Source organism: Anopheles maculipalpis, chromosome 2RL (genome assembly GCF_943734695.1).
Source record: "Anopheles maculipalpis chromosome 2RL, idAnoMacuDA_375_x, whole genome shotgun sequence".
Lineage (NCBI taxonomy): Eukaryota > Metazoa > Arthropoda > Insecta > Diptera > Culicidae > Anopheles > Anopheles maculipalpis.
In genome coordinates this window covers 4,723,243-4,748,543 of record NC_064871.1, presented here as the reverse complement: position 1 = coordinate 4,748,543, position 25,301 = coordinate 4,723,243, and the positions used below count along the sequence as shown (strand labels likewise).

The 25,301-nt window shown below is 44.9% G+C and overlaps 4 protein-coding genes across 4 annotated transcripts; 1 reads left to right on the top strand and 3 right to left on the bottom strand.

Moving 5' to 3' along the window:
• Nucleotides 1–797: 797 nt before the first annotated feature.
• On the bottom strand, nucleotides 798–1,253 carry LOC126560012 (protein Vhl). Its single transcript, XM_050216173.1, has one exon. It carries the CDS (start codon nucleotides 1,251–1,253, stop codon nucleotides 798–800), a length of 456 nt encoding a protein of 151 aa, XP_050072130.1.
• Nucleotides 1,254–2,322: 1,069 nt separating this feature from the next.
• Nucleotides 2,323–3,994, bottom strand: LOC126557727 (uncharacterized). The gene is made up of 2 exons (XM_050213602.1): nucleotides 3,943–3,994; nucleotides 2,323–3,862 (listed from the first exon to the last, which is right to left on the bottom strand). Exons 1-2 carry the CDS (start codon nucleotides 3,992–3,994, stop codon nucleotides 2,325–2,327), a joined length of 1,590 nt encoding a protein of 529 aa, XP_050069559.1. The 3' UTR covers nucleotides 2,323–2,324.
• Nucleotides 3,995–6,505: 2,511 nt separating this feature from the next.
• LOC126560011 (zwei Ig domain protein zig-8) lies at nucleotides 6,506–8,027 on the top strand. The gene is made up of 5 exons (XM_050216172.1): nucleotides 6,506–6,602; nucleotides 6,690–6,934; nucleotides 6,998–7,211; nucleotides 7,281–7,458; nucleotides 7,883–8,027. Exons 1-5 carry the CDS (start codon nucleotides 6,533–6,535, stop codon nucleotides 8,025–8,027), a joined length of 852 nt encoding a protein of 283 aa, XP_050072129.1. The 5' UTR covers nucleotides 6,506–6,532.
• Nucleotides 8,028–14,695: 6,668 nt separating this feature from the next.
• On the bottom strand, nucleotides 14,696–23,867 carry LOC126556691 (protein sprint). Its single transcript, XM_050212126.1, is given in 13 exon segments — nucleotides 14,696–15,029; nucleotides 15,120–15,318; nucleotides 15,402–15,773; nucleotides 16,138–16,589; nucleotides 19,775–19,993; nucleotides 19,996–20,118; nucleotides 20,199–21,107; nucleotides 21,179–21,338; nucleotides 21,423–21,774; nucleotides 21,842–22,758; nucleotides 22,847–23,065; nucleotides 23,322–23,469; nucleotides 23,538–23,867. Coding segments are annotated over 13 exon segments (4,641 nt in total). The 5' UTR covers nucleotides 23,861–23,867; the 3' UTR covers nucleotides 14,696–14,781.
• Nucleotides 23,868–25,301: the final 1,434 nt, after the last annotated feature.

The window sequence follows — 25,301 nt, the reverse complement described above, 5'->3', positions numbered from 1 at the left end:
AGAAAAACAAAACAAACAAAAAACAGTCGTCAGCCCTTTAAGCATCCTCTATCCAAAGGCACCAGAGAACAGGTAACAACCATTTTATGTTGTACAAACAGGCAAAACAATGGCAAACTCCCGTTAGTAAGGAAAATAGTAGTATTTCATGTGGTGACGCGATAGAGACCCCTCGAAGAAAAAAAAAAGGAAAAAGCTTTTCGGTGTATTTTTAGGGAACGTCGGTAAAGAGAAGCAAAAGAGAAGTAAGAAAAAAAGTACAAAATGAATAAACAATTTTTAAGGATGAATATATCGATACAAAAAAACATAACAAAGGCGTGTTAGGGTATATAGGTAAAACGAAGAGCAAAAGAGGAGAAAACAGTAAATACACATAAAGGGTGAAATATTTTCTATTTCAGTTATAAATCAATGGATAACTTTTAACACGATATTAGCGATCATTTGTTGTTAGCAAAAAAAAAAGAAGGAAAGGAAAATCTCTATAAACGCACCCAAAATTGAAGCATGTTTTCCCCATTCATGTCAGCACGGTCGGGAGTCGTTAAATGATAATGTAAAAAAAATACGATCGAACTGCCCCCGGGGTAGAGTAGTTATTACTGGTCAGAAAGAAGATACTGTCGTGTACTTATTTAGGGGACACAAAAGCGATGTCTCTACCTAGCGTGTAAAACAAATAAACGAAATTACATTTAAAAAGAAGCGTTCGCGTCCGTTTCTTCCTACCCTAAAATATATATGTTTCCCCCATGTCCCACACGCCGCATGTGGGGGAAAATTTTTGGTTTTGTTCATTTGCTTACTGCTAGTTTATTTTTCCTATTCACTAGCTCATGTACAAGCACGTGCGGTAGCTCCAGCTGCCACAGTGCAGTTTCCTCTTTCGTTGCCAGCAGTGCCAGGATCCGGTACAGACAGTTTTCCTTCAGCGTGCGCACCGGAAAGTGGATGAGAACTTCCTTCCGGTTTAGGCGACCCGCGCTGGTGAAGCTGGTGTACCAGGGTTCCGGCAGAAAGACGGGCTGATGGCGGACGTGCATCCGCTCATCCTGGTCCTTGAACACCCACGGATGGGTTACGTACGTGTTCACCATACATTGACCACCGGGCAGGAGCGTCGTGTAGTGGATTGGCTGGGACGCATAGTTTACCCAGAACACGTCCACCACCCGTTCGGTTGTGTTGCGAAACATCACGAACGATCGGACCTCTGAGTTACGCGATCGCAAACTTTGTTCAAGCTCCATGGTCGGCAATCCACAAGCACAGGCGCGGTTGGAAGTATGATCCCATCAAGGTAGGCAGTGAACGTAGAACGTCCCCGGGTATGCTACGTCAACGAGCAACAAAGCGGGGAGAGTAAAACGCAATGTTAGAGCTTGGTTTCATACCATTTTCCCCCCGATATGTTTTACTTACTTTGCAAGCAACATGAATCACTCGTTACATACGGTTGAAGCAGTTTTTTTGAGCGGAATACGGCTCCATAACGCTCCAACGAAAACACCTAGTGCCGATACACCATTTGTTCTGTTATTTTTGAAGGAAATATGTTTGTTTACCTGCTGATTGGTGTCATTGTGCACGGCGATGTATTTTTGACAGCTGACCTATTCTCATCGCACCGTTAACCCAACAGACAATGCTATGGTGTATGAAGGGTCGAAGAACTCCGCTCCGAGCCATGGTCCCGGTTCGTGTGGTTAAACCTGGATAACAGGCACGAAGTCAGCTACCACAACTAGGTGTAAGGATACTTGTGGAAAACATTGATTTTATCTTTAAAAAAATACGGTACTTTCTAATCCATCGGTGGATTACATTTCAGCTTCGTTCACGATGCCATCTTTCACGCTGGACCAAAATTGGTAGAAGATAATGAAGAAGCAGAAGAGCAGATCGTTCTGCTCGCAATTCAACCATGGGTCTAATTCATTCGACATATTTTGGTACCAAATGGGTTTTAAAGTATGCGAGATGTGAGTAAATTTAGTACCAAAAAGCTCAGGCCAACGCTATAATTATTTGCTGAGACGTTCGACCGATCAAGGGCCGGGGCGGGCTTGTTCGAGCCTTGTACGCGATAAAATTGTCTATTGAGGCAGCTCTTATTTGATCTACGGCGCGATGTTTTGAGTGGCTTACTTTTCACCGAAAAAAAAAGTTTGAATCAAACATTGAAAAAACCACAAAAGACGGTTTTATTTGCGTTTAACATCCAATTTTATTTTATTTCTGTACCTAAGATCACATTCCGTAGTACAATTTTGTTCCCTAGAAGAAAAAAAAAAATGCCGAAAAAAAAGCCAAACTCGCCCTCAACTGGTAACACCATCCGCTACCCACGTGTACCGCTTGTTGGTATCGTTCAACCGCTTCGAGAGCAAATTTAGCTGCCCATTTGCCTCCAGCTGACTGATGATCATGTTAATCTTCGTGCCCTTGCTCGAGGGCGTAGTGGAGAGCGAAAACTTGGGCGACGAAGGTACCGGTATCGGTTTCGAGCTGCTCGCTTCTGGGACGGCCAGTTCCTCGAAGGAAAGCTTCTTGAGCGCTTTCTTGGCAGTTTTTGCGTCCGTCGAATCCGTCGAGGGAGATCGATTGAAGCGGCTCTTTAGCCAACTCTTGACCGGTGTTGGAGTGGAGGATGTATTACACGTGTCGGTTGATTTGGCCGGTAAATCGGGCTTCGGCTGTGGTGCATTGCTGCAAGTATTCGAGTTGCTGCTGGTACAGCACGGTTTCGGAGTATCGTAACCGTGCCCGACTTTAGGCTTTGAGTGCATTTCGGGTTTTAGGCACAGTGACGGTTCCTCGTATATGCCGTCCTCTACCAGACCGGTGGACGGATGCAAATCGGTTTCGTCCTTATCAGGACAGGGTGGTAATGGTAATTTCCGTGGGACTTCCCGCAGTCCCGCACCCTCTTCCACAGCAGGCCGTTCCACCTTTTCGATCAAATTGTTCTCGATCGCCACGATCCACTCGTTCAGATCTTGGAAGCTGGGCGATAGGAAGTGTACCTTCGAGTCGGTGTGCGTAATGATCTGGAACAGATGTTTCTCGTTGATTTGCTCGTTCAGGTTCAGATTCAGCTTGATGCTCTTGATAAGGATCGTTTGCCAGGGTTTGAGATCGTTGTGGCTGTTGTACACCAGCAGCCATTTGTCGATCAGCCCAACGTAGTACTTCTTGAACTGATCGAAAAACAAGCGTTTCTCTTGCTTGAAGAGGGTGCCATGCTTGGGGGACTGCTGAAGACGCAAATGAGACGCTGGAAGACCACCATAAGGGCATTGACTTTCGTGAAGAACGGTTTCTGGTGTGGGCGTACGCAGAACGGGGATGGTTGGGGATGGCAGCTCCTGCTCGTAGCTTACCTCCTGCTGGCACTCGTCGTAGAGAATCTGGTCCGTCGTGAGCTCGTATGAATTTTCCTGTGGGGTGTCAAACAGCATCTCCTCATCGAACGATTCATCGTGCTGATGCTGTAAGGGCCAGTCTTCTTTCGATTCGCTGATGCTAACATTCGATGAGCTCGTGTTTGCTTTGAGAGTTTTTGATCCACTCATATCTAGATAAGAATTTTCTTCTTCATCTCTCAAATCTTCCCGATATTCATCTTCTTCCTTAACTTGATCGATTTGCTTTGGCAAGCTGGCCATACTGGCACTTTTTTCGAATCTCTCTAGCAGTACCTCACATTGAACCATCAACCGACCACGCTCATCCTCAGGCTGTTTGTTTTGTAACACGTTCAAATACGTTTGATCCCCATGCTGGTCAGCATTTGCTTCAAATTCACCTTCATCTTCCCGGTACGGTTCTTCACATTCACGTAGAAAATTTCTTACCGCTACAAAAATATAAAACAAAAAACACACTTAACAAAATTTTCTAAAATATTCTTCCTCGAAAAGTAAGTTAAAGACATACATTTCAAAAACTGTACACAATCCGTCACTAGATCCTGTTGCAATTGCATCATTTTAGCATCACTCGGTCACACACGGCACTGCACTGCGAACATGTCCCTCACGGTAAGCGCACGGTACTGAGCAACTGAACACCGATGATCACACACCATACGCTGGTGGATTTGTTGGAGGAACTGATTTATTAAAAGTCACTGCCCGACGATCGATCTTCGCGCGGGCTCCCGCTGAGCATGAGTCGGGCATTTATTTTTGGTGCATAAAATACACGCGTTTTGCTCCATGCCAAGATTGTAGGTGCTGCCGGTTGGAGCATAATGCTTTGTCTTGCAACGCCGGATATTAATAGCTTCCTTTGTAATAGCCGTCCGTGTGCAAGTGAATCCAATGAATGGATTTGGCAGGGAAGGAGGAGCGAACGATAAGAAGAAATGAAGAAAGTTCTGATCCATTTTTATATCGTTCTGAAGAAATGCGCGATTATGTTACAAGGCACTTGCAAGTGATATACCAATCCGCCAATCCACCAATAATTGTCAATAATATAAGACCACTTTAAATCTGCTTTTCAAAAACTAGATATATTCGTCGAAAGTTGGCTTCACTGTCTCATTTTGCTTGATTATCAATAGGTCTTATTTTATTGGCGATCATCGTATAAGCAACGGAAGGATAACTAGGGGCATTGCTTCTAGAGATAGACCAGAGAGCTCATATGTTGTTCTTAGGAATCGTTTCCTTCTTGGCATAAGAACCTTCGAGTTCATGTGGTTCCTATAATGGTTTACTAGAGTTACTGGTATCTTGGCTATTGATCCCCGGTGCATCAGTGACGAATGATTAGCCCATTCATGAAACCCTTATTTTGGCATTCAGCGGCTCCGTTTAGCTACACAACCCGCTCGTGACTACCCACAAAAACTGCCACAAAAAGTAGCTCAAGTCTGGTAGATATACAACAGGAGATATAATCAATTAAAGCGTGACAGAAATCACTAGATTTCTAGTGGAATTTACAAAAGACTTCTAGCATAAAGAGCGTTCTAAAGCTCGTTTTATGCCCCCAAAAAAATTAAATTCCATTCCGAAATTATTCAACGCCTACATTTCCTTCACTTCACCATAGAAAAACCGTTGAAAAAACGAATTGTATTTTCAAAATCAAAAACACACCACGCTAGTACTGCACATCGTTACACGTCTCCTGCACGGCCCCGCTTCGGCGCATTCGACAGTTTCGGCTAAATGTCGTCGCCTCTCCGGGGATGAGTCCTTGCGTGCTTGTTTGCTGCTCCACCACGAAAGCTCTCACTGGAGCACTGTTTTTCGCGCTCAAAATCTCCTTCTCCTCATCTTGTGGACTCGTTTTGCAGGTGCTACTACCACACAGTCACACAGAGGTTTGTAACACTTTCTCGCAGCATCATCCTTCAGCAGTAGCAGCAGCAGTGTGTAGTGGCTTTTTTCTTCCTTCGAAAAGCTTCGAAACTCTAAACGCGTAGTCACCATCAAAGCAATCATATCAATAAAAGGACACACTTGCACGGGCCTAATCGTTTGCGGCCCATCCATACCCATTCTCGCGCGCAAGACGGAAGCAACCCGTAAGGATAGCAGACGCTTTTCGCCGTGTACGTTGAGGGGCTTTTTTCCCGCTCGAGTGACAAAACTCTCTTCACAAACCCTTTTCTTCAATTTCACATTCATGCCACGGAGCATGTAGATAGATAGTCAACCTTACATTAATGGTCGGGTTTATCACAACATGTTACACACAACGGAACGGGATGGAAAAGTGATTGTTGGTAGTGATTGAGTGAGAGTGCTCGATGGAGCCAGGTGGCCATTTTTCGCTTCCATTTGGGGCAAGAAAAATCCGTACAGAATGAGTGCTTTGGTGAATGAATTAGCGAGAAGAATGGATGACAGTGTGTGTATGTGTATGTGAAAAGCAAAATCCTGTCCTGTGTCGCAGACAAAAAGGCCTCTACTAACCCCAAAAAGCACCACCAGGCAATATTCCCTCCCATTGCCTGCGGGCCATACGTAGAAGAATGGCCTAAAACGAACTTATCCTACGGCAAGGATAATCTAGCTTAGGGTAAGTACTAAAATCCTTTTACCAAAGGATGGCGGAAAGGAGTCTCGCACGCTAGCGTCCACTGCACGGACCAACTCAAACACTGCGGAATTATTGATTAGTACAGCGCGGCACGTACTCGGCTGGTGTCGAATTGTGTCGCTATGCTGATTGATTACATATGCACGGTTCGATGCATTCGTCAATAAATACACACACACACACAACAGAGCAAGGCAACTGTAGGAACCGAATCATTGCAGAACTATATACGTCCCCATCATCACGCATCAAATGCTGCATCAATTGCAACGGCTGCCATCTTAAAACTTCGACAAGGCTAGATAAACTCCGTACCGAAGCTAAACGGGTGAAAGGATGTAAAAAGACCTGTGTTCTTGGGCACCATTTCCTGACAAAAAGATAGGCAAAAGCGATAAGCACACACTCTCGCAGCGAACGATCGACCACAATTGATCCTCTGAAACGTAACTCAAAATACTATGCTGCTATGAAGCTGCCGGCTAATGGAGTAGCGGCATTCTACCTTTTGCTGCACTGCGTGTCAGGATCGGTGCTGAGTAAGTATCCTCGGTTGTTCCTTGGCGGACTAACTTTGCTGAGGTACTCCATACGTCTGAGTCCCACTGTTTTGGCCCTCTTCGCAGAATCTTCCGCCCTTCAATCCAGCAGTCCGTTTATGAGCATACCGCGCAACTTCTGGCAAGAGATATCGATCCCGTACACCGATCTACCGAGCGATGATGACGAGCAGGAGGATGAGTCGGCCGAAAGCACCACACACGATCCGTACCCGTTCTTCGACGATGCCAACATGACCGCCAACGTAACCACCCAGCTCGGGGCCGATGTGTATCTGCACTGTCGGGTAAATGATTTGCGAGAACGAACGGTTAGTAAGAAACTTGGTCTCAAAGGTGTAGTAGAAGACAGAGCTAATATACTTCGATTGTAGGTATCGTGGGTACGGCGTAAGGGAGACGAGATACATCTGATTACCGTTGGCCGTCAGACGTACAGCAGTGACTCACGGTACTCGCTACAGTACCAACCACCGAACGATTGGCAGCTACTGATACAATACTCTAACGAACGTGACGAGGGTCACTACGAGTGTCAAATCTCGTCCTATCCACCGCTCGTCTATCTGGTGTACTTGATCGTCGTCGGTAAGTGTATTCCATTCGTGTTTCTGTTACATCCACGATCACGATCCACTTGTACACTCTCATTTGTAGTGCCCCGGGTGGAAATTATAGACGAAAGGGGTCAGGCCACGCTGGACAAGTTCTACAAACCGGGCAGTACGATCGAGCTGAAGTGCATCATTAGCCGGGTACCGCAACCGACCAGCTATGTCACGTGGAAGCATGGCATGCGGATGCTCAACTACGACACAAGCCGTGGTGGCATCAGGTAAGGATAGTGGTGTGGAGTTTTAACCATTTTCTCTGTAGTGGTTAGTCTCAAATAGACCCGTGCAGGTAGGAGAGTGTTCTTGTCAAGCTGTTCTTGAGTTACGTGTCGAGATCCTCGAAGATCCCGAATAGCAGCTAGAGGAATCCACCATCTCGTAACCCAACTATCCACCATTAACACACTTTAGGATCTTTTAAAGAAGAACACTCTTTTAACTGGGACTTTCTGAAGGATCTACCGTAGAATGAAGGTCCCTCTTGGGGCCGTTATTCCATGAATTGAACAGATATTCGTACAATGAACTCCCATTCAATTCAATTTATTAATAGATTACAACTTTAGATTCCTGCTGTTCGGCTCCACCAAGCAACGTTATCAACGTGAACTATTTCATGCTATTTTCATCTTCCCTCGTTTGCAGTGTAAAGACCGATCTGCTTCCTGGTGGTGCAATGAGCCGGCTGTACATTGCCAACGCTAATCGGTACGACACGGGAAACTACACCTGCGCTCTGGCCGATATTGCACAGGCTATGGTATCGGTTCACGTGTTGAATGGTAGGTAGAGTGGGGTGGGATAATTGGGGACACACTTATTGAAACTCTCTTCTTAACACTTGACAGGAGAAAATCCAGCGGCTATGCAGCATGGATCCAGTGCACACTGGGAACCGTTGGTGAGTCTTGTCGTGTTTGTCCAGCTGATCGTAATCGGTCTCATCAGTGTCCGGTGACTGTAAACCTGCAAAGTTTAACAATTCTGTTCCACACCCGGAAAGCTTTCCCTCTCTTCTGGTCACTGACCCAACGTTATTTCTTCCTCCACGTAGACATAATTGTCCCCTACCGAGCAACACTGTGCAAACACATCCCAAACCCCATTTTAGAAATCCCCCCGAGAGCCAACATATCAATGCACCTCCGTGGGTGTAGTTTTAGGTTGCACCATTACCTCATACTCCCTCTTCCTACACCCCCTATATATCCTTCCATTCTTTGCCGTAATTCTCCAACGTGAGGGGTCCGTTTCGTTCGTTCAGCATTTTAGCAACAACGATAGATTAGATTTCAATACGACAGTGTCTGTCGGTCCATGGTTGTACTAGCGATAAAGAGACAAAAAGAGGTTGACAAAGTTTTGATACACCTGCATGTAACACTACCATTCCTAGATCGTAACGCACTGGGAGTGGCAAAGATGGTATGTATAGAAATAAAAAGGAAAAAGAAAGTCAACCCAATAACAAGCATACCCAGCTGCAAAAGCTCAACAAAATGCAAAACAAACAAACAAAAATACTATATTTATATATTCGTCCCTAAGTCTAAGGCTTGTCGGCCGAAAGCGAACCGGAACGGCACATCCGTTCTCGTGTGGCACCAAAAACCAAAATATATGTACTACTAGAGCATTGTTGGACAAGGTTGTGATTTGATGGATGTGACACTCCCGTTTGCACCGAAGTAAACCTAGATCGAACGTGAAGCTGTGTAGGCAAACGGGATGGTGGGCAAGCGGGCAAAGTGGGGTGGGGAATACAACGTATATTACTTACCACAAAAGCAGCAATATATATTTCGTACACAACTATTTTTCCCCCGTCGTTAACTAAACTATTTGCGAATACAGCATACAAGCAAGCTAATCGATAAGCCGCATCTCGTAACAAAAACACACGTTTAGCGTAATAATAATATCAGTCTTCGGTTGTGATTAGACTTTAATGGAAGAAGGCAAACCAAAGCGAGAAGGCAAAACTCACTTCATACAAATTATTGATGTAAAATTGCGATTATCAATGTTCATCTCTACGTATTATATGATTAGTAAGCTAAAAGGGGGTACGAATTGGTGGGGCGACCGAATTGTCGTCGCCGGCGTTTGTAGGTAGGAAAATTTGTTTACGGAAAACGGGGGAAAACACTAAAACTTTGATAACTGGGACGGGCCAAAACAAAAAACTGTTTTAAAAATGTTATGCACGTGGTTTCTTTTGCAAAAACTTTCAAAATACACACGTCCTACATTGTGGGTTTCGAACGGAACGTCTCAAACGGAAGGATTGGTGTGTTGGCAATTGCTACAATGGAACTATTGGTCGATTTTTTGTTTCTAATAAATCATAGATACGTTACCAAGTCATGCGATGTTCGATATATGGCTGAACTAATGGATGGCCCGGGAAGGTAGATTCTACAGACGTACCGCGAGATTCTTCTTTCTTCCCATGGTTTAACGTAATCGGATAATCAGTTCTGAGTACGGAAAGGCAAGCAATATAGGTTTCGATATTCGGTTCTGCCGTGCAGGATAGGGCTGGCATGAAGACCGCAACAACAACTGAGGGGACCGAACCGAAAACCAAAATGAGCAGCGTTCGAGAATGGACCGTTGGCGATGTGACACTCGAAGACGTTCTTCACACGGCATGACCTGGATTCAAAATCAATCTAAAATCCCAGCTGTGGAGCCCCCCTTAGAGTGGAGTAACTGTCCAACTACGTGGTATCAATAAGTCTCGTAAGCCAATCGATGGCCTGCATGATAACTCCTAGTAGATCGTTTAGCCAAGCAGGAGAAGAAGAGTTCGATCTAAGTATCGGCTACTTTATATAACATAGATATTTTTTTACCTCAATGCCTAACGAATCCGCCTCAATAATACCATTGTGCAGTGGAGATCTGGAGTCCAAAAAATATTTAAGAGCCACATCCTCTCGATCATGGCATTCCGATGAGATGTTCGTAAAGCGTATGTTAGCACTGGGATTATAAACGTCCTATAAGAAGATAAATTCTTACCTTCGTCCAAAATGAGTTTGCTCTAGGTTTTCCATGATTCACCAATATCTTCAGGATAGGCAGGACCTCCATTTTCAGCACAGGTTTCCATAGTTGCAGTATGGCAATTCCAAGGATCTTCAGTAAGAGAAACAGACTCCTTTTGATAGTGATCGTGACCATCGTAAGCCTCTATTCTAGACGAACCGATCGGCAATATGAATAGAATTTTAATGTACTGAAAAAAGCCAGATTTATGTAGCATTTCATAGTTCGACTTGATTCTATATCTTTCCATTTGAGACACACTTCGGTTCGAGTTCCACAATGTGGGTGATAGGGAGGGGGGGGGGGGGGGGGGTGACAATTGTTCTATCACACCGGGGTCCACCCCCAATTTCCATTTCGCTAATTCAATGTGCAACTTTTATAATCCATCCAAAGCATATCTTACAAATATTTTCCCCATGCGCTTACTCGTTTTTCAATCGGTCTTGTTTTAGCACATCTCTCAGAAAAAAAATGCACACATGGCCACATAGCTGAAAGCATGTGGAAGTCATGGAAAAAACAAGAAGGCTCCCAAAAACGGGGGCAAATTAAATGTGTATGTGCCACACCTATGGATAGCTAACTCCACACTATATATTTATCACTATCACTAACCTTGTAAGTGTTGTCCTTGTTTATTCCGAAGTAATATAACAAACGCTAGATGGGTGCGGTAGAATCAGATTCTACGCGAGGGAGTAGCAGAGGTTAATAGTAAACTCGAGGTGGTTGTGAAGAAATGACACTTAAATACACTCCTTTACCACCACACACGATCACACACACACTACATACAGTCGACATGTGAACACTCTTATCACAGATCACAAACACACACACAACTAATATGGCGCTTATTAACTGGAAATTCGAGTGAAATTTAGCTTGTAAGGATATATTTGTTATCTTTTAAAGAAAAAAAGAAAGAAAAAACTTATAGATAAGTATCCAAAACCCCAATAGCGGAATAACACTAGTGTGCAACTAGCCCGTGTTTTAATAGCTGTGCTCCAACGGTAGCAGTAATCTCTACACACCACACAAACCAAACCTTATCCTTGCTAATGAACACTAACTCAACTAGGTTGTGTACCGAATGGTGGCGAAGAATGCGATCGCGCACCATCGCGATGAACCGTCGTCCACACAGTGTGTGAGGAACAAAGGACGAACTAAATTTGCGTCCCATACCCGAAGGATCTCTGTTACGTCCTTTAATACAAGCAACAAACAATGCCGCTGCTACAGCAGCAGAAGCAGCAGCAAACAAATAAACCTATTGAGTGAGCCATTAGACGTATAGAAAACGAAAAAACCGAAAGTATGTATCGATTTATACGAACTGCGGGGGATACAAAACGTGGGGTTATGTGGGGAGAGAAAAAAAAAGTGTTGTGAAGTGTGTATAATTTGAGATGTTTTATTTTTCATATGAAAAACAAAGAAACCAAACAAACGAATAGAAAGAAGAAGAGAAGAGAGAAGAAACCACTCAAAACAAACACGCTGTAACGAAAACGGAAAAATAAAAGCAAGCAGAAAGAAACATAGTTTTTTATAATCAGATGTATTATTATACAAAAAAAAAAAAACGAAAGCGCAAAGAAAAGAAAAAAGCGAAACAGAACAAAACAAAAGAACGAATAGCAAATGCGTGTCTGAAGCGATATGATATAGTATAAACATTTAAACATAAAAATTTGTGGATAGAAGAAGAAGTAAGCAGGAGGAAGAAACCAAAAAAGGAGCAAAAACCAAACAAAACAGTGGTTAAGTTTTTAAGTTTTTGGATACATTGGTTTAGAGAGTATGGAAAACAGATAATACACACACACATAAACGATGCAGTATTTCAAACTGATATAAGAAAAATGATGGTTGTGGTCAACGCTAAATATGTATATATATAAATGAAAGTATATATATACATAACAAAAAACCAACATACATACATACATACATATACAATATAATAATGAAACGAAGCACTAATAATGTATAATGTATTGTAACTTTACATGAACCATGTGAACCTAACAATTATGAAAATGGAACAAATAAAGTATTCGAAAACTATAATCTAGCTATATGTATACAAAAAAGTGAAAAAACGAATTGTAAGCGAATCATTGGATTCTTTTTTTTCGGATTTTTTTCATTTTTTTATGAAAACAATATTTACAATAACCCTTATTCTCTTATGCATGTATATATATAGAGAGAGTTTATTTTTATCGTTTATATCTGCAATAAATACGCATGTGTGGTGTAAAAATAGATGTTTCCAAAAAACTTCCTATACCCTATTTGGCAAGATATTTCACATTTCCTTCTGTTGCTACCTCTTCTTTTCTCTTTCTCTCTCTCTCTCTCTCTCTCTCTTCCATTTTCCATGAACTATTTTCAATCTTTTTTCTGGTTTCCATCGATCTAAAGGTTTTCCTTGTTCGCTACTTCTACTCTACCAGCTCTTGGGGTCGGGTGAGGGCTTTCATTGTGAGTGGGGGAATTTGAGTGGAGTTTGGTGGGGAGGTGGGGAAGAAGAGAGGATGTTTTTTAATTTTTTATCTATCTGTTTTCTATTCTTTCTGCATACTGTAATACTGTTGTTTGTTTTATGTTGCCGTTCCGTTTTTTCTGTTTTTGTGTTGCTTGTTTTAAGTGGTTTCTTTGTCAACAAACTGTATCAAAAATAGATCAACTTCTTACCTGAGCCCCAACGCACAATACGTTAGCCCGCACACGTCCTATTCTATCCTTTTTTTAGCGAAATCCTTCTCTCGGAATCTACCACACTCTACACTCTGTTTTATGTTAGTTTTGTAAATGCATTTTGCAAGATAGGAAAACCACTTGCTTACTGTGTTCGGTTGTGTGAGTGTTTTTTTTTTTTTGTTCTGAGCAATTCGTTTCCATAGAGCGTGTTGGTTTTGCTTGGTTGGTTGCTACGCACCGCATTCTACTACCTACTACAAACTATCGCATTAGCTCAGCTAGCTTTGTAAGTTTGTTCGCAACACGATCACGATCATTGTGAGCAATAATAGCAGCAGCAAGTGGAGAAGGAGGGGGTTTAATTTGGCAATTGTTAGGAAGAAAAAAGTTTTGTTCTTTTGTAGAATATATACGCAATATTGATTTAGTATTAGTTTGTTCATTTTAAAAAACACACTCACACACACACGCACAAAGAGAAACACACAAGAAGAAAAACCGGTCACACTCAAACGGATCCAGGAGGAACAAGAGGTACGGTATTAGATTAGAAATACACATTAGTAACATTTTAGATGTATGAAAAGATGAAAAACACTACGCTACAATTCGTTCCTTATTCAATTCGTTATCATTGTCGTTTGCAAAATGGGGGAGAACGGTCAATCGGAAAAAAAGAATCGAACCCGAACCCTAGACGGATGGGGGCGGGGATGGAGCAAATAAATTAGATTTCCTATTGTGTTTCACAAGCGGAACAGGCGTGCTATACGCATGGACAAAAGCCTGACTAGGCGCGTTTAAATTGGAAGCACTTGGCGCGACATTTGTCCTTGTTGCATGATCTCTAATTTCCCTACAGTTATGTCTAATGCTATTAAAAAAAAAAGAAACGACGATTCCGAAATCATCCAGCCATTTGATGACTGGACAACAAAAAGGAAGTATAACCAAGAGAGAACGAAGGTAAAATAAAACAGTTCCATTCTATGATGCCTTTTTTTAAAACACATTATTAACAACTTATTTAAAAAAAAAAGATATTAGATGTTGGGTGCAGTATTGGAGGAGAAAGACTATAGGGGTTTTTTTGTTCTGTTTTTTACGCGCTTCATCACAGAGCATGGCATACCAACACGTTCGCCCCCTCTAGCTTAGCTATCTTTCTGCCCTTTCTTCTATCAAGCTGTATAATGCCTGTAAAAAAAACTCTACCAACCTACGTCCGATTAATGTGTGTTAAAATCATCATTATCTTTACTTTCTCTTGCTTTTACCACAAGAAAACACAACCGTACGGCCGCAGCTACTGATACGTACTGATAGTATATACGTACATAGTGTTATTGTGAGTGAATTAAAATCTAAAACGAATCCAGAGCAAAATTGCATTGTTAATTACGAGAATCGATATAGCTGAGGTTTCGCTGTACTCATATCTGCAGAAGATCAGCAAAAAGCTGTTTAGTTTAATTTAAGTGTACCAATGATGATGTAGCTTCTCGCTCTTTTCTCTCTCTCTCTCTCTCTCTCTTTCTGTCCTGGGTAGATGATTGTATAATGTGATTTTATAATGATTATATGTGTATACAATATATATATAGATGTATGTATTACGATTAAAATCACTCGAACGTAAAAACCAACAAAACAATTTGAAGTGAACGTGAAGAAGATGCTACGACGGCGAATTACGAGACCTTATATGGAAAAAAGAGTATATCAGACTTAATTTTAACCGCACGATGGAAGCTTATAATGCATTTGTTTGCTTATACTTTTAGTTGATTATCACTCGCTGTAGTAGTAGTAGTAGTGGTAGTAGTGGTTGTAATCATAGTATTATTCGTAGTATTAGTAGTGCTAGTGGTCAGTGTGTTGCTGCTAGCAACAGCATTATTTGGCGTCACGGTAGGCCACGCGATTTTAGCGTCAATCCGTTTGTATGCTATCATAAAATGTTTCCCTTTCGCCGTCATCCGAACATCCTGCGGACATTCCGTGTCATGTAGAAGAGTTTCTGGGGGAGGGATAAGAATACAAAACGTTGAAGGGTTAGATGGATATCGTCTCTCTGGTACCGGTGATCTAGAGCAGTTTTCGTTACTACCTTCGCCGTCGATCAGCTTGAATAGACCATAGTCTTGGGCATTCGTTATGCGCGCCTTGTGAGCAATTATCCGGCACACCTCCTTCGTCGTGGTATGCGGCCGGATTGGAAGTGTGCGGGTTTGTATGGAACCGTTGTATTCATCCGGAATAATCACCCGTAGCACCGACGAACAGTTTGGCATGGTAGAGGAATCCCACTGTACAATGAAAAGTTATCGTTAAAGATTATAAAAATCTTTTCTGGCTCACCTTTTCTGCCTTTTTGCCTATAGCTACTTACATCCAGCGTAGATGTTCCTCCTTCCTGTTCGCTGAGGCTAAAGTTCTTAAGCACATGCACCGCACTGCACAGAGCCGTTAAGTAATAACCAGCTTCTCCGCTCAGTAGTGATGGTTGCAGCAATCCCCACATATATTCGGCCTCAATTTCGGCACCGATGAATCCACAGTGTGCTACAACCATCACCAGCACGGGCAAAAAATCGTCCGCACTTAGCTGTTGTCCGTTGCAGCATGTCGTTGCTTCGAAAATTGTGGAAACTGCGGCAAGAAGCAGGTCCAGTTTGGCGAGGGGTAGTTCGGCTTCTTGAAGGCGCACGAAAAGTGTTGCAATTTGTCGCATCGCTGTAGGGCTCGGCGGTATCACATTGCCCTGGAGGGAAGAAATTTATATAAATGAGTTACAGGTTAAAGCCAACAGAAATGAATAAATGTTATATATCTGAGATTGGGCACAATCGTTCAGAAGCGGACCAGGATTTTTAACCAATTGCTTCGTATCCAAATTTATAATGAAGAGTTTTAAGCAATCTAGCCCGTTCAAGATGTGTCTACAAGAGATGAATAATAGTTCCAGATTATATCAAACAAGTAGCGATGGCCTCGACATCCAAAAGAAGAAACCTATGGTGCCAAATTAACGAGCAAAAGCAGCAAAACACATTCTAGAAATTCCTTAACATGCAAAATACACCTTTATCTTGCGTCCTTCATCAGCCCACCGCCGACCCACTTACCTTGATACCGAATGCAAGCGGTCCGCGCCCCGCCGTTGACCGGACCTTCTCCACAATAAGCTGTATGTCACCCGACTGGCTGTAGTAATCCACGAACAAACCGTACAGATGTTCGCGCAACGGCAGTATCACCAGCTTGTGCATCACCTCCTCCAGTATCGAGTCGAGGTTGAGAAACTCGTCCGCCTTCAGCTGTGCCCGGGCCTTCTGCACCTCACCACCAAAGTCACCTTCACCGTGCTTCACCAGATAGTTCTTCATTCCGGACATAAACTGGCGCATGTTACGCATCACAACCTGCGGATGAGGGGCAGCTTTCGATTCCTTGGTGCAGGCGATAAAGTTACTGATGTTGCGGGAGAACGTCGAGTCCGGTTTGTTCGCAAGGTAGAAGGCGTACGTGGCAATCGATTCACCGGGACCATTGTGGGAGGATCTATTGCGTGGATGACCTGGAATTTGTGAGAATAAAAAGACAAAATACACACAAAACACATTAATAATCAAGGGCAACATCTTTGTTTTCTACTATTTCATATAATTTTTGAACATCTAAACTGACACACAGCAAAGCGGATATACCTCGCACAAGTTTCTCTTCACAGCAGGTAAACAATTTGTGTACCAGTTTGTGCCACATCCCATCGAACCGAGTCGTTTCGTTGATCTCTTTGCCCTGATCAAGTCGGCTAAATATCTTGCGATATCGCCGCTTTTTCACCAGCAGCGTACGGCCACGCTCTTCCTCAATGTGGCCCACGTTGATGATGATGTTGCCCTGCTCGTCCAGCCCAAACAGCTGCTCTACATCCGCATCGCACCGTGCCGAATCTAGCAGCGCCGAGTCGTCGATCATGATCGTAGTATCGGTAAGCGAGGACGATGGATAACATTCGTCATATTCAACCCGACACCAACCGTCCAGCAGCAGCACGGAACAGAAGTTTCCATCTGTCACCGTTGTACGCCGTTTGCCCGTGTAATATTCACACTCCGGTACCGGGAGACCGTCCTGCACGCAAAACGCTCCAAAGAGTCGCTCAAATCCGCTACCACTACCGACGGTTGTACTACTGGCGAGAGCCTGTAAGCTATGGCTCTTCTGCCAACACTTCACATCTTCGGAGGCTGGGCGCTTCCGTGTACCGCGTACTGACGACTGCGACTGAGCAAAGGCCGCATTTTCTAGTTGGTGCTGCTGTTTGCCAACACTACCACCGTTATCGGACCTAGCACCACTAGCTAAATCAACTTTTGGCCGGCGGCATTCACCTTCGTGGCGTAATGGCGTTGATACAACAGTAACTAACCCACTCTTTGGAGAGGCTTTACGGCTAGATCCGTTGTTTACCGATGTTAGCCTGTTTCGCCGTGCTCGGTGAACTGTCCCGCAACGAGAAGATCCGTATCCGCAACCCCTCGACGACGGGAGCGACGAGCTAACCCCATCGTTACCGTTGCCGTCATCGAAGATGCAACTCATCACGGTGGCTTCATTCCGGTTCACGTATCTTGCATGTGACCACCTTCTGTACCACCGCATGGCAGATAGAGAAACGATTTTTGCCCGACTGCACGAAACGGCGGAAACGATAGTTTCTCATTAGAATTGGTCGAGGGGACGGGGTCAGACGTTTTCTTTTTTGTCCGGTCTTCAAGAGGCACGTTCTGCGCAAAGGCCCTCGATGGCTACGCTTTCCCACGCCCACGTGCCAAAACCAATCACCATCGATCGAACCGTTTCCCGTGAAGATCACAATCGAACTGAGCCCATGGCTCATCAATTGCAGGCTCTTGAGCTATAGCGCGTACGGTTCCCCACGTGTGGCCTTGTCGTTATCGTATGCGCATACGAAAGAAAGAAAGAAAGTGTCAAAGTCTGCTTCCACAAGACGCACACACAAACACACACACACACACGTAAAGACGCTTGGAACTGGCCGATACGGCCATGAGTAAGAACAACTCATCAAGTTCACAATAAATTACGCATCCTCGCATGAATATATTAGCTCAACGTTTCCTACCTCCCTTTTGTTCCCTCTTTCAACTCCCATCGCCTTGAATGCTTTCCCAATGCGGACGGATCTATCTGGAAAACTGCCCGAAATAAGGGACCTGGTCTTCAAGGCAACTGCCACTCCACCGTCCACCATCCACCCGAACCGATACGCAATAAAACCATGCAAATAGTGCATTAATTTACACGTTTCAAGGCAAGTCAAGGCAAATAAACAAACCACCGTTCTACTGTTCCAGCGTACCGTTCCGTTCCGCCGTCCCCGTAGACAGCCTAAGTAATCATTGTGCAAATATAGCAGCAGCTACTTATCAGACATTTTCTTTCGAACACCGATGAGTGTGGAAGCTCTCGGGAGTGTCGACAGCTATCAAAAGATAGCGGAAGAGCATGCACATTATGACCGGGCGCGCACATCGACACACACACACGCACACACCCTTCTGGCCTGGTATGTTGCCGGCTTGAAGGCTTCGTCACTTATCGGGCGTCATTATTACGCTTAGCCACCACACGATCGCGTTGATCTCATTACAATGTATGTCAGATCGATCGATGCTCTCCCTAGGATGTGGGGTGGCTGACGCAATAAAGCTGTTGAATTTGAACAGCCTGCCACTGTTATGTAGGTTACGGTAAAGCGGTTGCAACACATTGCTAAACACATCCGGCAATACGATACGAGAAAGGTCTTTTTCGAAACAAAAATAACCCCTGGGTTGTTTCTACGATGTCCTGTAAGCGTTCGAAATTCCCGTAACAATTTACAGCTACCTGGAGCTGTAAATTGTGTCGGGTTTTCCCCAGATCCGGAACACATTCACTGCAATTGTGGAAAATTCCCACCACCCCATAACTTGGGTCGGTTGTTTATTTTCGGTACCCTGATCTCTTATCCTTTTCTTCTACCCTAATCGTTGTTTCGTTTCCTTTATCGACTTGGAGTGCTTGTTGATAGAACTTTACCTAAGCAGAAAAATAATGGACGGAAAATGGAATACGATTGCTCAAGGCGCTTGTTCAAGCTCCGGAATGAAAGAGTGAGGCTGTTGGATCAATGTACTTGTGTATCAATTATCCAGTTAATGCTAGAGGTTATAACGTTAAGGTTGAGAACTGAACATCCGTTGGAACCATGAAGAAGATCGAGGACATGTTTCTGCTAGTGGTTGTATGATGTATGATGTAGAAGACACTCCCATCTCTGGCCCAGGTAAGAGACCCAGTGTTTTGACCGACCTGGAACACAGCACTTCCAAAGACCTAAACATTCAGCTCCAAGACTCCATATCTGCGTCTCCAGCAATCGTTTTTTGCCACCCGACCAACACAATAGTTGCCCAAAACTGGAACACCTGGCACCTAGCACAACCTAGACCTCAGCAACGAAATCCGTCCCATGAATCACAACACCGCTTTATGGGAAGATCGGAAGACTCTGCAGTTTCTATGACGTTGACATCACCGTCCGCTACATCCTCACCGATTACCATGCATCCACCCGAATTACTTTACACTAAATATTTTACATCCGAGACTATTAAACAGATATTTTTTTAGCAATACGGCCTGGCCGTCCCTTATGAATAAAAAAAAAAACAGATTTTTTTTACTTACATAAAATTTCTCGATCGCGGCAACTGCGAGATCGCAGTATAGTGGCCACCTTTTGCTGTGACTGTGGTAACTGTGGTTGATGTACTTCTTTCCGGTAGCGATTTTCTTTGGCAACCGAACTGCTGCTGTTGTCATAGCCACTATTACCCACATTGGCAAAATCCATCGAAGATTCTACAACGTACATGGGACAGTTAGAACACATTTTGAAAAGAACATCTTAACGTAGCGTATGTACTCACGTTCGTTGGGAAGGAAAGTGTCCCACTGGGAGCTATCCCACGGTTCAGAGAAAACGGTGCCATCATCCGAGTGTGCACTATTGATGGCTGATGATGCATAAGCTGTGACAAAGAGCGATACAAAGAGATACAAAAATATATCTCATCCTTTACGCACACAAACACTTTCAACCAATACACACCATTCGCTTGCTTTTCCACATTATCGTAGGCCGATTTACGCTGTCCTCTGTTACCCAACGTTCCGAAACCTGACTCGCCCGTACTCCCTATGCCGCTATCGTTCGCCAGAATACCATCCAACAATCGCTCGGACAAATTCAGCGTTGGCAGCTTCTTCGCAATGATCTGATGTATCGTGGTCGGTTTACTGCCCACCATGAGGCTTTCCGTACTTTTCTGGTGTGGTTTTACCATCGGTTCAATAGTCTTCAGCGAAGTGGTGGGTGTTTTCCACCGAATGTCGGAATCGTAATCATTCGTTCCGCCAATACTCAGCTCCTGCATTCGTACGCCCGACAGCATCGAGTCATGTTTCTCCAACGCCAATTCGTCCAGGGATGCGGCCACATTGTATCCGTTTCCGTTTCCCCACGGGTGGACCGTCGAGGAGGAAAGAATATCCTCATTAACAAACAGTTGCTTCGGTGGTTCCGAATGGCGCTGGCTGCTGTTCGAGGAAGCCAATCGATTCAAAGGACTGCGACGGATAATGTTGCTTAAAATATCGGCCGGATCCGCGTAGAATGGGCTCGTCTGCTTATGCTCCTGGCTATTGCCCCCTATTGCGTCCTCGAGCGTGACCGGTGTCCCGGCGGGTGTTGTGGTGGTGTGCGAAATGTTCATACACGATCGTTGCCGCACGTCCTTCGGTATTGGTGAAAACGTTTTCAACGCTACCGGTGGGCGGGTTGGTTTTTCGGTCGGTGTACTGGCACGATCACTAGCCGAATCAAACCCGCTCATACCAACGGCAAGATTGTCCACGGAGTAAGTGTGCGATCCGTGCGCGGTCGAACCGCGGTAGGAGGTTAGTTTACCCTGTCTGTAGCTCATCGATTCGATTGATGGGGAAACGAGTCCTTTAAGAGCTAGAAAAGGGATCAGAAAGGAAACATTAAAACACATACATAATCTTGAAGGATTTCTCCATGCAACTTACTTAAATCTTCGTGTCCGAACATTCCGTGGCGTTGGCCCAGTAGCGACCTTCGATCGCCTTTGTTGCTAGCATCCTGTGTCCAAATGTCCTCGTAATCGCTGATTTTATCTAAGAGAGTACTTCGGCAGTAGACAGCTGGTGATTCCAAAATATCCGATTCCTACCATTTGAATAAAAATATTGGAATTTATCTTCCTGGCTACAAGAAGTGGTAACCGCTCAAAGACTCTCGGCCAGCACATACCTGATAATGTTTCGATTCTTTTCGCTTATTACGACGGCTCACACGAGTGCTAGCCGGTACGCTGAAGCAATGATTGTCGTGCGCTGGTTTGTGATCGATCGCATGACCCGCAGGTTGCTGCTCCTGCCCATCCGCTACCTTGTCCGTATCACAATACCACACCGTACTGCTAGTGCCAGTGATCAACGCCGGCGGTTCTCGGCGCTGGAATGCTGTATCTCTGGTCGGAAAGCCCGTTGTTGGCGTAACGTTTGTGTCTTTTTGAAGCATGAACGTGGTGCGCTCAGCTGTCGTCGGACTGTTTTCAGCAATCTGAAGCTTGATACGTCTTGCAGGTGGTGCCGGTGGACTTCTGTAAAGGGGGAAATCAGTCGAATTAGTACCAGCGACTGCACAAACTTCACATCAATCGTCCTTACCGTATAGGCTTAATGTTGAGCGTATTCGGTGGCGTAGGTCTCGGAGCTCGCGGCTTCCTTTCCAGTGTACTGTTCAGCACCACATCACCTTGTCTGCTCTCCATGGACGATGAGGTTGAGCTAGTCATTTCCCCACCTGTGCCATCTCCATTCGAATGTCCGCCGCCGTGGTGCCCTAGTATGTTTGCGTTAAACAGTTCAATTTGCTTTTCCACCTCGTGCTGCGTCGTTATGGGTGAAATTATCTGCTGTTTGCGTGCTTTAAACGTGCTCGTTTTGCCTATGATACCCGTCTGATGCTGGTGCGGATCCATCGGTGACATCATGATGGCACTATCGATCGATTCCGGACTCAGCAGCGTTTGCCCATTGCTGACGGTGAAACTGCTCAACGTGGAGAACGTGTCGGTCGGTGTTTCGCCGAAAGTGCTCACCATTCCGCCCGCACCCAACGTTACACCACCACTCCCGGATGGAGCGTGACCAAGCGGCGTGTGGTTAAGTACGGATATGCCGATACCACTCGAGTGTGTCGCTTCAGACGGGGTGTTCATGTGACTAGAGGTGACGGACGGTGTCGCCGGTACGGTGGTGGTTGGTTTTGGTTTTGGCGAGCTGGCCATTGGATAACGCCAGAACTCTTGACCCAGCAGTGCTAGCGATGAAAGTTGCTGACGATTTTTCGCCTCACGCAATGCCACCGGAAGACATAGTTGAACGGGCAGCTCGTCGCAGCACTGCGTGTAGTGCGCGATGAGCGCTGGTATGGAATCAAATTTGAAGCGCGAACTTTCCAAACTCAATTTTCCGTTGTTGGATTGGATCAGATAGTGTTCGATGTATGGGCCAGCGTTTACCGGCAATCGCACCGAAACGGCCATCGTTTTTGATTGACTAGAACCGCGGACAATAAACGTCTATCAAAAAGCACGAGGGAGAAAAACAAATGTGTTAGTACCACTGTGTGGACGGTGTTGCTATAAGTTGTAGTCTTTTCTTACATACCCCTTCCTCCTTTCCCTGCAGCAGATGAATCGCACCGGAACGCTGAATGCCAGGCAAGAACCATACCGGATGTGAACGAAGCAAACGTTCCAGCAGACTCATAACTATCGCGGTAGCTGCATTAGCCGAACTATTCGATTCCTGTGACTCATCGCTGGACGTTTCTTCGCCTTCAGCCATAATGCCTCCTTCCGAGCTGGAGACAAGTGATGTGTGTGACTAAAAAGCATAGGAGAAAAACACATCAAAACAAGTGTGGGAGTCTGGAGGATGGTGGGGTGAGGTTTTAATGTCATGAAAGATAAAGTATCCTATTCAGAACGAGTCCGAATTCGAATCGGATCGAATCCTTCAATTAGGAACTAATCGAATTCGAATCTTGCTAGGAATTGAATCTTCGAATATTCCGAGTGCCGAATCTTCCAACACTAATTAGCACATTTTTTGTCCGAGGATTTCTACCCCATTTTCTTACTTCATACAGCTCCTCCTGAGAGAGTTCACGATTGCTAGACAGCAGTGGCATCATGTCATCGTCCATTGACTCCACTTCCGGCTGCTGCACGCTGGAATGCAACGAGCTCAATCGCTTCTTGGCCATCGCTAGTGAGGATTCCGCGTTCCTGGAATGAACGAGAAGTGTAAAGTTATTATTAAAGTCATACTTTACTTTTAACTCACACTCGCTTACCCTTTCGAGAGCCGGTGAACACTGTTGCCGCGGCTGGGAGATGCTTCCTGTTTGAACTTGGTCACCTCGGCGTATCGTCTGATCAGCGAGGAACTGTCGACCATGTCGGGCTGATCGCGTCCACCGCCATTGCACATTCCACCGTCGGGAGTGTGCAGTTTGGCCGGCAGTGAAATTGGCCGATCGGTCACACAGTTCGCCAGGTGGTGGCGATTAAGCTGACGGGTCGTTACGTCCCGGCTGTGGTAGAAGTCTCCACCACCGAAGCTATCGACCGGGATGTCTTTCCGCTCGTAGCAATTGTCGTCTGTTTCCGATTCCATGGTTCAATCACACAGGCGGGCGCACACACACGCTATAGTACAAAGCGGGTCAACTTATACTCCACTGCTCATAAGTTCTTCTGCTGATGGGGAGACAGAAATACAAAAGTAAACCAAGAAATACGGTTAGATTAAACTAGCGCCTGACATTTCTTTTGATAGCTTGCTTGTAAGCATTCAAAAGACGAATGTGATTCCCTGTGCCCCAGTCCGTGTCTATCCCCGAATTGCTGTCTTGTGGGGGTTAGGCGAAGAGCAGCATTGCTATGCCAGCATATGTATGTAAACAACGCGCGTTTGATTACTTTTTTATTTTTATCTACCCTGTGTCGCGCAAACATACTCCACTGCTCGGTGGATGTGTGATGATGTATCACACAGTGTGTAAGAAGAATTCCAGCGCCGTCTGATTCATGCGCGCCTTTCGAACGTTGCCGTTTGCTTTCGTTGTGTGTGAGTAGGGTAGCGAGCGTTTTTAACTTTCGATAAGAGCACCCAAGCAAAGCAGGCATTGCTTTATTATTTGGCTTGTAACGTTGTGCGCCATGGTTACATATCCCCCTCCAGCATAGACACATGCAATGCTCGACGGCACAGAGAGAGAAAAAAACTCTTCTTCTTGCGACCAACGTGTCGCCTCTGCTGTTTGCTGCTGCTGGTTCGCGACTGTTGATTGCTCTTTTTCTTCAATGAATGATGCACATTTATTTCATCGCAGCCGTTGAGCTTCTTCAATCGGCTTAATTGATTCCGTCGCTCGTCGGTCGCCCGCCACTTCGCATTCCGTGCTCTTGTGCTCGTGCACAACACAACAAAAACTCATCTTCATTGTGGCGACACAACGCGTAGTCAGGAATTGCTCCCACGGAATAACGTTGCGATACGATTTTCGGTGTAATGCAACTACAACCCAGCCAAACCAACGACAAATTACACCGAGTGCTTAGCTGCATAGAGAGGAACCACCATACACACACACACACGTTCCTCCTTTCGGTGATTGAACAGGTTTCCAATTGCACTTTTCTACCGTTTCCCTTTACTCCCACCTGTCCGCCTTCGGCCCATTTTAAATTCCTTCAGACACAGACTACAGGCGAGATTGGGGTTTGCGTTGGATCTTGGGCTGACTGGGGAATGGGCCACCAGCACCCATCACCTCCTACACTTCCCACGCAACCCACGGGGTTGGGGATGAAACATTAACACATGCGTATTGCGGAGATGTTTTGCGGACCGTTTTACACTATTTGCCCGAAATGTGGATCGATACGGGGAGGCGAATGCATCAAATATTTAGTAAATGACCTGTTCCCCACCCTTCTCGTACATCCTCGCTACGTGTCGCCCCAGTAAAGGGTCCAAATAATTGTCTCAGCATGCATATGTTGCCATTTTGGCAACCGAGAATAGAGGTGGCGGAGCAGTTGTAGGGACAGCT